Source organism: Nyctibius grandis, chromosome 7 (genome assembly GCF_013368605.1).
Source record: "Nyctibius grandis isolate bNycGra1 chromosome 7, bNycGra1.pri, whole genome shotgun sequence".
In the NCBI taxonomy this organism is placed as follows: Eukaryota; Metazoa; Chordata; class Aves; order Nyctibiiformes; family Nyctibiidae; genus Nyctibius; species Nyctibius grandis.
The window spans coordinates 28,052,738-28,066,125 of NC_090664.1; the positions used below are offsets into that span (position 1 = coordinate 28,052,738).

Sequence of the window (13,388 nt, forward strand, 5' to 3'; positions counted from 1 at the left end):
TAGACAGATTGTAAGAAAAAAAGGAGTTAGACTAACAGTCATTTTTAGCAGAATACTTACATGCATCTCTTTCTGACAGAGGACATGTAATAGCTGGTAGAGCAGCTGCAAGGAGGATGTACTGTTTTTTCTGAATAGAATAATTATTTCTATACATTTTCTATAAGCATCTCTTTGGGTTTTTTTTTCCCATTTTGCCTACTTTTATGTTAGGAACTCCCCTTTGCACCTCCCACTCATAAAGAGATAACTAGTCACAGAGCAGACACATAACTTTTAGTGTAAGACCAAACCAGGTACTAGTACAATTGTAGAAACTGTATTTGAATTGTCAGATTATAAAATAGTCAGATTTAGTATTTGAAAATACATGCGCTACTTCCCCATCAGAAAACCTTAGGCTCTATATACCAGGAGATAGATAGATAGATAGATAGATATGCATTTGTATATAATTTTGGCTGGTTTCTTCTACTCCAAGGAAAATTGAAGGAAAGTTAATAAAAATCAGCAGACTTTAAGTTGGTGTTAACGGCCTGACTTAAAAACACATTGCAATACCATTTTGATACACTTGGCAAAGCTCTTAAAAACAGTGCAGGTCTCCCTTGAATTTTTATTAAATTGAAATCATACATGAAGTTAAAGTGATGACTGGCTTAATGTTGCCCACATTTTTCTGCCTTACCTCTTTTTCTCCTTTAAGCTTAACAGGAGTTATTTTTATAATATGTACTATTACAGACGGAGTCTGTAATACCCTGACTTCCACAGGGTGCTAATCCCCATGTGGGACATGACGATTACTCACAGTTACCATATTATCAGAATGTAAGATATTGTTACATCAAATATACACACTTCAAATGTCATGGCCAATTCTTTGTGCTTCATAAAGGACACAGCATAAAGTCATTTTTGCAGTAATTGCTATTAGTGCTTAGTGCATTCTAACAAATAAAAAGGGGTTAGGAAGATTAAACTTATAACCTTTGAAAATGAACAATGAAGACAGACCATTGAATCTGAATCTATGAAATAGTTATTCATTATTAAATACTGTGATATTTTACAGCAATATTAATGGTGCTTTCTGAAATATTTTTGTTGTGATCTTGGGCAAAATTGCCATCCTCTTCTGTTCTTATTTCTGCAGGTTTTAAGAAAGGTCTTGATGCATTTAACATACCTTCACAAATATTGACTACAAACTAACATATATGTTGCTAAAAAGCAATATATTTGTGAACCAATACAGGGTTTTTGTCTGTTCAGTGAGTCTACCTCCTTTTATACAACACAGTCTTTATTTCATGGATTTTACCCATTTGTGTCAGCAAGCTGGTCAGCAGCTTTGCTGGGCTGCATGTCTGTCTTGCCCCTTGTGCCAGCTCCTGGCATGTCCTGGAGCTGATTAACTCAGGAATGGAGGGTTTTCCTCTGCATTGAAAAGCAGCCAGGTGGTGGAGAGGCACCAGCAGGATTCTCCTACCGCTTGCTCCTAATTACAATTGCTTGGCCATAGTCCAGCACGCTTCTGTGTTCAGACAAGCTGCAGCTGCTATAATAACCTACCCAAAGCTGATATCAACCCAGTCAGCCAAATGTCTGTGCTAGAGCTATCGGGGGGCGGGGGCGAGGAGAAAAAAAAAGAAAAAAATCCAAGATTTTTAGCTAACAGTATTTGTGTATGAGGTATTGCTACAGAAATAATATAATATAATATAATTTGTGTGTTTTCTCTTAATTTTCTGCCTGAAGAACTGATATCTGAAGATGACTGGAATCAAAATTCCTACAGGAACTATTTATTGTGTATCATTAATAATGAATGACTATAATAATTAAAAACTGTAAACTGTAAATTAATTCCAGAGTGGGAAATAAAACTTCACATTTAAATGTAAAGCACGCTCTTTTGAAATATTTTTTGTGTATCTAGATAGGGTACTGCTAGTCCCAAGTGGGAAATGAGAGTATAGAGAGCAGAATTAAAGCCTGGCCTGGAGAGAAACAAGACTGTAAATTAAATTTGTTATATTCCTGTCTGTGGAGGTAAGCAAAAGGCAAGCAGATTTTCTGATTGAGTCATTTACTGAATGAAAAAATTATGAAATATAACAATTTCTTTCCATTACTTCCTGTTTCTGGTTTTTCGTGCGGATGAGCAGGGCAGATTTATACTTTGAAACTGTAAAGTGTAGCAGCAAACTAAGCTGGTTTAATTTTTGTTCACTTGACATGTGTGTTCACTTCAGCTGTATATTTGTTTGTTCAGTATTGCTACTGTTTCTTTCTGTTTAGTTCTTCTTCCTGACCTTTAGCTGAGATTAAAGTGTTTTGCCTATTAGTCTTAATTTTCTGCTTATGGACAAATTAACGTCACTATTATAGCTATCGGCTTAAATAGCTGTTATGTTAAATCTTATTTTTCCTCTAATTACTGTCATCCCTACACAGCAGCACGAGAAACAAGCTCTTCTACTCTTTACAGGGGATGTCACAGTAAAGAAGCAGTCCCGTCACCGAGTCATCATCCAGCTCCCTGCCAACAGTGGTCGTGAGTGCCCGGACTCCTTGTTCGAGGAAAAGGAGTGTGAAGCTTCTCCTGTCTGCTATAGCTACAGGTACTCTAAATCAACCAGAAACAGCTCAGACATGATTTTTCAACTTGTACTACCTCAAAAGCTTGTTGAATTCCACTTCTTAAGAAAAATAGGATGCATAGCTGAATCAAGGTTTCAGAACAGATATGTAGACTCAGTTGGGCCCATAGTGAATCACTAGTTCATTTTGTTCCAGTTCCTTTGCAGGAACATTGCAACTACTAATTACTTTCTACGATAAATCTTTCTTAGCAAATATTTTGAAATCCTATATGATTAAAAAAAAAAATCTTCCTTTCTAAATGATCTAAAACACTGAAATGCAGCCTCATCTGTGTAGGAGAGCTGAGTTGTTCTGCCATGCTGTGCCATGCACTCTATCCTCCATCTTTCCATCCCCATCAGCCCTGAGATAGTCCACAGTCAATATATCACCTAATGTAAAAAATTCTCTGTGTTGACCAAATCTTCACCAGAGAATGATGAGGACTGTTCCAACAGGTGGGGATCTCCACCATAACTGCTTAAGAAAGTTTTCAGGCACTTTTGTAGTGTCTGTCTGAGTGGCATGGGAAAGTTTAGATGTACAGCAAAATCTGGCTGTTGGTACAGACAAAGTTTAGAAAATTGTGATGCACTTGGTTGGATTTACTTGATGAAATAAAAAAAAAGATAAAATGAGATTTTTTTAATGAATAATAAATATGTTTGAATTGGAAGCTAATGTTCTGTTTCTTCAGTGGCTAGAGGACACCTGCTAGTTTCCATGAAACTCCTCTCTGTTGCAGTGGTGCAAACAGAATTTAAGCTTATTTTAGCCAAAAGAAGTTGAGATTAAAGAAATGTGTTGCTTTCATCATCTGGTAAGAATTATCTTTGCAAATTCATTAGGAGATCATACTGTATATAACTGAAAGGTATGAAAGGATGCAAAACAGCATTGGGAAGCTACCAAAATCAGTACTCCAAAACATCAGAGAAATATATCTCGAGAACTTTTTTTAGTCAATACCAGAGTTAGAGTTTTATCTTTTAAAATTCTGGCTTTTCCTCATCTCTTTAGTATCTTCGGTATCAAATTTTACCTGAGCTAGTGCATGGTGAGGTGCTGAGCAGAATAAGAATTATGTGGAGTGGTAGATGAGGTGATTTAAATTTCGTGACACAAACTAATGCCAAAAACATTTTCTGTATATTTCCTTTAGCATCTTTCTGACCAACACACATGCTGTGAGAGATGGACTCACACACTCAGCTTGGCTCATGCCTTACTTTAGATACTGGCCTGCAGAGGCAAGTTACTATTAAACTGGAGGTGCAAAACCATTGCGATAATTTTGAACATGACAGCAGTCAATGGTTTGAGCTGTGGATGTAGCATTTCCCCCCCCTGCCACTCTGAGTAATTCAGACAACTGTGGATTATTTCAGAGATGTGACAATAAAAAGACTTGCCTGATTTGTTATATTTAAGTCCTAGGGTATTCTGCAGCACTAGAAGGGAATTTTGTAAAAGTTTCTTAGCAGTTTATATTAATGATAGAATAATTTAAGCAGCACAATATTTAATTTCTTATCGAAGTCTTTTGCAAGTTCTTTATGTCTCTGTTATATTTTGATATGATCTGGGCCCATATTCACATTGTGTTGGATCTCTTAGTTGGCTCCACATTTGTAAGGTGCTGCCATTCAGCTACCTGAGACTCCAGGTGCTCTGGGATTGCCTGAGGCACCCTCACAGTCATTTAAATCTACTGTCACAATATTTTGCTGTAGCTGGGTTTCTTTTTAGCTTCTGAGTTCTCCTTTTGGGATAGTATTTAGAAGATGAAGCTTAGCAAAGGAATTTGATGTGAAAACTTTACCCTTGCAATCATATCATTTGAAATTTGAGAAAACAAGACAAAAATCCTAAGACTTTGCTCATCTGACCTCATCTTTGTCTGTAACTCCGAGGCTTGTTTGTGCTTCGAGCAAGGCAGAATTGTTCCATTTGTTGTGTTGCAAGGCATGCCTAAGGGAGAGGGGAAAGAAAAGACCTGGAGAAGAGGAAAGAAGAAAAAGAGAAGAAAATGCACTAACACCTGTATATGACAGTATTTATTGCCAAAAGAACAGTCACAATACTGCATGAACCAGAAATCAAACCTGGAGTCTTATCTTTGGAGTGTATTTGGGAAACTTCAACATATCTTTGCTTCACTGAGATAGGTGGAAAAAGAAAGGAAGGAAGGAAAAGTGAGAAAGAAAGGAAGTTTTATTAGGGTGTGCTAGTATTTAAAACTCATCCTTTTTTAAAGAGTCCATATCATTTTTATGAGATGTTAGTGTTACTTCACTAAATCCACTTTTCAAATTTTAGTATGTCATGTTGTTGACTGGTAAAATACTCTGAGCATGCTCAGATATAAATCCATAGCAAAGGAGTTCTTCTATTAAATGAGTATTCAAGTAATATAATTTTATTATTTTGTATAGTATTGTTTTTTGAAATTTCTTTCTCACATCTTGTATAAGTGTGCTAATGCTTTGTTTTAATGTATAATCCTCATATTGTGGTTTGTATTCACTGTGTATTTGTTAGGCAGTGTTAATGTACCTTTGTCCTTTGAAAAGCTTGAAAATATATACGGTTTACTTTATCTCCCCTCCTTTGCCTACTTCTTCTTTTCCTGTATTCTTAATGGCTTAATCCTAAAAGGTGCAAAAAAGTTAACAGGAAAGAGGGAAAAGTTTACGGTATTGTTACTGTTTGTTGTGAATTGTCTGTGACCAGTTAGTAATAATAAGCAACAGCTTACGGTGATTTCTAATATGACCTAGCACTTGTGCTGCCTCAGTTTTGATGGCTACAAGTTTAGATGGATTGTTTGAAGTTGATTGCTTCCCCCCTCATTTCAGATGGAAGACCCACAAGTGGCGCAGGTGCCAGCTAGTACCATGGTACGTGCGCCAAGACAGTCCAGGAGCACATGAGACTTGTGGACCTGGGCTACAAGCAAGAGGTTAGATCCTTTGTTTCTGTCATTTATTCCTCAGAAATCTGAAGTTGCACTGCTGTGGGAAAAGCCTAAAATTTTAGTCATTATAACCTGACATTAATTTTATCTATCTTTATGTGCATCAGCAAAGGAAAATACTGAATGCTAGTATGGCAGGGTGCATCCTAACTGGTATTTGGCAGATGTTTTATTCATAAAATATCAGTGTTAATTTATTTTTAAGTATAGATACCACATTAGTCACTAATTTTATGGTATTCTTTGTTCAGTTCATTTCACCATCCTTACCTGAAGCAAGTTTGCAGAGTTGTTTGTGGAAAGTATGTTTTCAAAAACAAGAAAAAAAAGAAAGGGATGGGTGACTTTACATGCTTCTTTTTGTGAAAAATGTTGTGTAAATTTACCTATGAAAATGTGATTTTTTTCATGTGGTGAGCATGTGAAGACATTTTTATGGGTACATCCATTAGACCAAATATAAAACTTTTGCTCCTTGTAAGTGTTTGTTTGAAAATTTAGGATTGGAGAACCCTAGAATAATTATGAGCTGGAAGGAGGCTCTGCAGGTCCCTTGGTCCAACCCTCCACCCAGAGCAGGGCCAATTTCAAAGTTAGATTGCACCCAGACTAGAGTAGATTGCTCAGGGCCATATCTCAACGTGTTTGGAGTATCTCCCGGGATGGAGATCCTACAGCCTCTCTGTGCACTTTCTCCAGTGCTTGTCTAGTCTAGCACTGTATTTTTTTTTCCTAATACCCAAGCCAAAATTTCCCTTGCTGCAATTTGTGTCTGTGGCCCCTTATCCTTTCATTATATATCTCTGAGAGCAGTCTGGCTCTGTCTTCTCTAAACCCTCAAATTAGGTAGCTGTAGAGAGCAATGGGAGCATGAGAGTTGCAGGACTTTGCATTTACACTGTTAAAGTTCAGTGCCAGCCCATTTCACCAGGCTGTCAAGGTCCTCTGAATGGCAGCCTGACCCTCCAGGTAGGTATTGGCTGCTTCTCTCAAACTGGTGTTGTCCCCATACTTGCTGAGAATGCTTTCTGTACAGGTTGTTAAAGCTGCTAAACAGAACTGGCCCTGGAATTGACCACTGAGGTGCAGCGTTCTTAAATGGCTGCTGGTTGGACTTCAAAACCACTGACCCTTCAAGCCCAATGATCCAGACATTTTTCCACCATTTCCATTTAACAGCAAATAATTTTTGCATCCAAATCCAGCTTTACGGTCACCTGTCTTCATAGAGAATTTTGTGGTTTTAACAGAATCGTGTATGTGTGACTCCATTAAGTATAGTCAGGAGAAGTTTTTTTTAGGCACATTAAGTAAATTCAGTATGAAAATAATTGCAGTTCCTACTTACTGTGTTACAGTAATTGAATTGCTTTGAACTACTAGTCAACCCTGAATTCCAGGAAGGGTTTTTTTCTTTTGCCTTTTCTGAGTGCAGACTCCTATCCATTAAAACAATATTGGCTCAGCAGATTGTGAAATTCCTGAGCGAGGACACTGCTAACTGCAGAAGTGAAATGTTCAGGTCATTAACTTCCTTGCAGTATTAGAGGAGCTTATGGTATACTTTAAAAAGTCACAGAGTAAATCTTAAGCTAGTAACTCCTACCACTTACTCAAAAAGTGCTACAGGAGATCAATTTAGGGTTTACCACAAAATGAAACCTGAAGGTATTGCCTGCTAATACAAAACACTTCTGACTGTGGTTATTCTTTCGAAGGTCTATCACTAATGCAATCTATTTCTAGCAGCTCTGGAGGATGCATTCAGATTACACACTGAGAAAATAAGATTTCTGTCCTTGACGGTAGGAGTTTAGATAGTACAAAATGTTGTCTTCTGTACTTGCGTGGTAGTACCTAAATCTCTTGACTTTACCTCAAAGTCAGTTAATAAAGAAAGACAGTTAACAGTAGTGCATGCAAATTGGTTTTTATTATTCTTGTGTGTCATGAGAGTTTCTTTTTTTTAACCATAACTCCAGTCATGTGCAATACACACACATACAGAGTAATGCATGATTTTGGAATTACTGGACATACAGTTTTCTGGTAAAACAGACTGGCAAAATTTCCCTCTGGTACTACACAGAGTTTGATCTTGCAAAGGATGATGTATTCAAGCAGTAGTCTTGTTCCTACAAGCAGATATAATGGAAGTAGCTCTCTAGGGTAATGTGGTCAAGTGGTAGGATGAGCAATCATTGATTAAGAACCCTGGGAGCAGCGAAGACTGAAGAAAGAAGCTGGGTTTGGTAGAATTCGGTAAATGTTTTTGAGATCGACTGTTAGAAAGGGAAGATTTTTTGTTTGCTCTTGCTTTTTATTAAGTCTCTCCAATGTATAAATTTTATTGTAGAATTCACAGAGGGAGTTATTTAAGTTAAATAACCAAAGATTATTTGTGCCTCAGTCCAAGTATCTAAATATGAATCTAAATATTGTCTAGCCTGTTGCAGTGGTGAAAGTTACAGGCATTAAAGACAGAACCTTTTTTGGCCCAATATTTTTCCCATTAATGTAAATGATGTAAATTAACTTCAAATGTAAGTTTCGAACACCAGTATATTATGTATCATGTCTCAGTGTTTTAATAGCGGACAATGTGTTGAATACATCTTTTACTTTTGTGCTCAGTAATGTAAACTGCTATTTTGTCGGACCTAAATAAACTAGCACAGCTTTTCTTTATATTGAGAAAAGTAAAATATTTTCTGGTTTCTTGAACATCTTTACAATCAATATGACTTGGAAGTAAAAGTTGAATTTTTGCACAAAAGCAACTTTGGAAAACATACATCTGCAATTCTAGAGTTTATCAGTTAATTTTTATTTACTTCATACCTCAGAAAATTGCATTTTGGACATGGATAGTGTGTTGTATTTGTTTTATATAGGTTATCTCCTACACAGGTCGTTAACATATTCCCTTTCCCCTCTTACATTTCAAATTCTGCCATGAAAATAGTCATGTGTGAATTTTCAGTGATACACGCTATTTTGTTTGGTCCCCTGCACAAGAGCTGATTTCATGCAAGGTGCTCACTGAAGGGAGGCTGACCTGAAAGCAAGCATCTGGCTGACTGAACTCTGCCCTGGACAGTATGAGAACGATTTCACCAGTTTCTGAAGGAAGACTCTGGAAGAGGTTTTGTCCCCTCTCCCTGCTAATTCTTGGCTCCCTTCTGCATAGTTGGCTTCTAGTAAATAAAGTTTCTACAGGCTATGGAAAACTTTGCATGATAATACGTTATTTAAAATTCTGTACTGTAAATAATTTATTTAAATATTATTTTGCGATGTAGATACAGAAAAGACTGAGCTACCACTGTACAAGTCCTTTTAACCACTCCAAAATCAGGAAATGCTAAACACTGAAATATGAAATTCATTTGGTATAACGTTCTGATACTGCATTTATAATTTGATACTGGAATGCAGATATTTTGAACAGTACATTTGACTGTTTGTTGGTGATTTCTGTACAAATGTTTACCATACTGTGAAAATTGTAGACATAGCAGCATTTCTTTTTCAGTTGAAAAGGAGTTCTCTCTCAAACTTCCGATGCTCATGAATGTGGAAATCACACATTCGTTATCTGTTTGTGGTAATTTACTTTTGATGATAAAGTGAAACAATAATCTTACAGGAGTAATCTCAGCTCTTTGGTTTCCCATGGATTGTCCTTTCATTTTGTGTTGATACTCAGTACAGCAAGTAATTGCATTCTTGTATGTGGGAACAGTTCTCAGTTCCTCTTTTTCAGTGCAAGGGGATGTTGCCAATGCTATTAGTTTGTCCTATTTCTGACCTAATTGCCTACACACAAACACTGTAACACATTACGTATCAGCCAATGTGTCAAATAAGAAAGAATAGGATTATATACCAGGGAAAAGGCACATCTGACTATGCATTCATTAGCAGTTTATTTTGAACAAATGTCTGTTACTGTTCATATTTTAGTTAGAAAGATAATTAAATCTGAAGGAAAAATTAGAAGTTAGAAATCATTAAAAATGACTGGTTAGGTGTCTGATCTTAAGAGTCTATGAGTAACTAGAGCATGTGAATGACCTGCTTTATGTCACAGCTTTACTATTTCCATTCCTCAGATTTTTTATCACATTGGTCTTCCTTGGCAAAGGAGATACTTGGGTGAATCATAAAGTTTAGAATTGTGATTCATTGTTAAAGACAGCTCTGTTTCTATCTGTCTTGTATAATGAACGTTTTGTTACAAATCGTGTCAGTTTAAATGAACATGTCACAAAATTAGAACTTGTGTCAGTGCAGAGGAAAAAGAATAAAAGGGTTTGGTGGGTTTTGTTTTAAGAAAATATTTTCTTTAGAATCTTTTAAAGAAAAATGTTTCTGATTATTTGTGCAAATGATGGACAGGTATTTATATATAAACATAAGCATAGTAACATAGCATTTAACACCTGAGCAGCAAATTCACTGTTGTAGTCATGAATCTTATTTGAACAAGGCAGATGATAGTCATGACAATTGTGTTGAATTTCTATGATGAATTAAAATTTGCAGTCGTATCACTGGTAAAATACTTTTTAACCATGGATAAGCAGGGTAGGAATGTATTATAGAATTGCAGTGTCTTAAGACTTCTGTCTTTTGTCAAAACCCTCAAGAGAGGATATTAAGGATGCATCAGCAAGGAGTTTGAAACTTCATTTTGACCCTACCCAACAAGAACAGGAAATGTAGAGAAAGCCATATTTTACTGCAACAGCATTTATGTTGTGTTTATTTTCATAAGCTGTTTCTCAATTAACAAGAGTAAATTGACCAGATGTCTTGATGAGTCACCTGAAACCCAGGAGGGAGAGGCACAGAATGTTGGTAAATGCAAAATACCAAAAACAACACAAAAACTAGAACAAGAGAGTAAATGCCTGATAAAGCCAGGCTACTAGTATTTGATGGGGATGTGGGCTATAAAACTCACTGTGAGAGGAACCTGCTTCAGCTAGGGTATGCTAAGAGATGCTACTTTGTATTTTTAAGGCTGACATTTATTAGCACATAGATATCTTCAAAGTAGTGGTCTGCTCAGTGAGATAGATTAATGTATGATGTTTGACCCAAGTCCTTCACTTGAGTTACAACAGCCCCATGCAGCACTACAGGTTTGGGGAAGAGTGGCTGGAAAACTGCCTGGCAGAAAAGGACCTGGGGGTGTTGGTCAACAGCCGTCTGAGTATGAGCCAACAGTGTGCCCAGGTGGCCAAAAAGGCCAACAGCACCCTGGCTTGTATCAGAAATATTGTGGCCAGCAGGACTAGGCAAGTGATCGTCCCTCTGTACTCAGCACTGGTGAGGCCGCACCTCGAGTACTATGTTCAGTTTTCGGCCCCTGACTGCAACAAAGACATTGAGGTGCTGGAGAGAGTCCAAAGAAGGGCAACGAAGCTGGTGAAGGGTCTGGAGAACAAGCTTACGAGGAGGGGCTGAGGGAACAGGGGTTGTTTAGTCTGGAGAAAAGGAGGCTCAGGGGAGACCTTATCACTCTGTACAACTACCTGAAAGGAGGTTGTAGTGAGGAGGGTGCTAGTCTCTTCTCCCAGGTAACAAGCGATAGGACGAGAGGAAATGACCTCATGTTGCACCAGGGGAGGTTCAGATTGGATATTAGGAAAAATTTCTTCACCAAAAGAGTTGACAAGCATTGGAACAGGCTGCCCAGGGAAGTGGTTGAGTCACCACCCCTGAAGGTATTTAAAAGATGTGTAGATGTGGTGCTTAGTGGCATGGTTTAGTGGTGGACTTGGCAGTGCTAGGTTAACAGTTGGACTTGATGATCTTAAAGGTCTTTTACAACCAAAACAATTCTATGATTCTATGAAGGTGTGAACAGCTTAGGCAGATATGTGTTACGTTCTCTTCACGTCTTAAAAAATCTGTGCTGGTAAACCTCAGCTCCAGTGACTTCTGAAGGAACTTAGAAATACAGTTCAAATCCCTTTTGAATTGTATAGGAAAACCTAGGAAACTTACATACTAAAAAGACTTGTTTTGCCAGTAGCTTCTGCACATTTAAGTAGGGCTTGTTGGACTGCATCCCAACACTAGTGAAGAGGACATGCAGCAGATGAGAAGCTCGAGTGCCCAAACTACAATAACTGAATCACATCATGATGTATATGGATGGATGCCCATGGTAAGGGCTATCCCAGTGACCGAAAAGAGATTTGCAAGAGGATGCACAGCCTGCAGTCCTTGCCACCATTAATTTTCCTCAGAGTTTTGTAGGAGGAATAGGATGAAAATTATGAAATCTGTCAGCATGTTCTGTAATAGCAAGAGGAAGGTTATTTGTAAAATTTAAGCAGAAGTTTAAGTAACCTGGCTGTCAGAGAAAATATCCGAATAGCTGTACTTGATGTCGCTGGGAATTGGCTATTATTAATGAGCAGATCCCGAGCTCTAACTATTCCTCATTTGCAGGGTGTATGTAGAGTTATTTGAAAGACAGTGGAGTGGGGCAATTGGAGGAAGCTTCCTAGGATGGCTGTGAGCACACAAGGACTCCTTGCAGGCTTGTTTGAGCTGTGGGGAGGCTCAGAGGCAGAACCGGTGGTCAAAAGCGCTTTCCTCTCGCTGTAGCTAAGGAGGGACAGCAGCCTCCCTCTCTGGGCACAGCTACTGTATGTGAGGGGAAATTAGCTCTTGTGGGGGTTTCACGCCCCCATTGAAAGCACAAGAAGGGAGTCAAAATCGTGAAGGGGTGATGCTCCTTCATGGAGCTATAAACTATTATTTTAACGTCGTCGAGACTTAACAGATGAGAGTGCCCTATTGCCTGATTCATATTTTAGTCACTGCAAAGGACAATTGGCAGCTTCAGGTTTTACACTGAAGTAAGGATTTGGACAACAGTGCTCAAGAGCAGTATTTACATGAGAAATTATTTTTTTATTGACAAAAAAAAGAGCCAAAATCTCCAGACAATTTTATTTGTCAGAAATACATTGTTATTCTTTTTGGTGCATAAAGAATGCTCAGGCTTGTATTTTCACAATATTATTAACACGTACTCCTGCTTAAGATACTTCATGATAGAAATATTTCATCATGCACTGTCTGTGACCCACAGAAAGAAATGAACATAGATGAAGTCATAGCCTGGGCAGCATTGATAGTAGGTGTAAGAAAAGTTTGTGTGCTGAAATAATTCTTGCCTTTATAGAAATAAAACAGAATATTTTTCTTGCTAAAAATACTCAACAATTGGGAAAATGGTATCACAAATGTGTTGTAAAACAAAGGACATAGAGCATGTTCATTTATAAAATACTTTAATTTTTATGTGTAGGGGTCACGGAATCTCAGATCTTGGTGAAATCTCAATGAAGTATGCTAATGATGGGAACACTGGCAAGGTTTTTATATACACATAACAAGACTTGCTCAAATACAGTCTTAGTGTTTTGTTATGGCAACAGCAAATATATTAGCCTATAGTCCCCTGTGGCTTGGTGGAAATAATGCTATCAGATAAGGTTTTAATTACATCAAATTCCCTTGTCTAGAAAATTTAGACTGCCATTTATTTCACACCTTTCTTCTGGGAGATAATGATTGTTAAATACCAAAACAATTTCATAAGTTTCCATGTTAAATTTGATTTTTCTGTTAGCAGTACTCCTGTTTTATGTTTTCACTTAACAATTACTTGGGCTGAATTCAGTATTAGAAGAACCATGCTCTTTCCATTTACTGCTAATGTCTGTAGTAAATA

The 13,388-nt window shown here is 37.5% G+C and overlaps 1 protein-coding gene across 1 annotated transcript in view; it reads left to right on the forward strand.

Moving 5' to 3' along the window:
• THSD7A (thrombospondin type 1 domain containing 7A) overlaps positions 1-13,388 on the forward strand; it is a 219,964-nt gene that overhangs the window by 149,762 nt on the left and 56,814 nt on the right. Inside the window, exons 11-12 of the mRNA XM_068404754.1 lie at positions 2,495-2,627; positions 5,508-5,611. Of these exons, the coding sequence (XP_068260855.1) occupies positions 2,495-2,627; positions 5,508-5,611 (237 nt within the window). The remainder of the gene's footprint in view (positions 1-2,494; positions 2,628-5,507; positions 5,612-13,388) is intronic.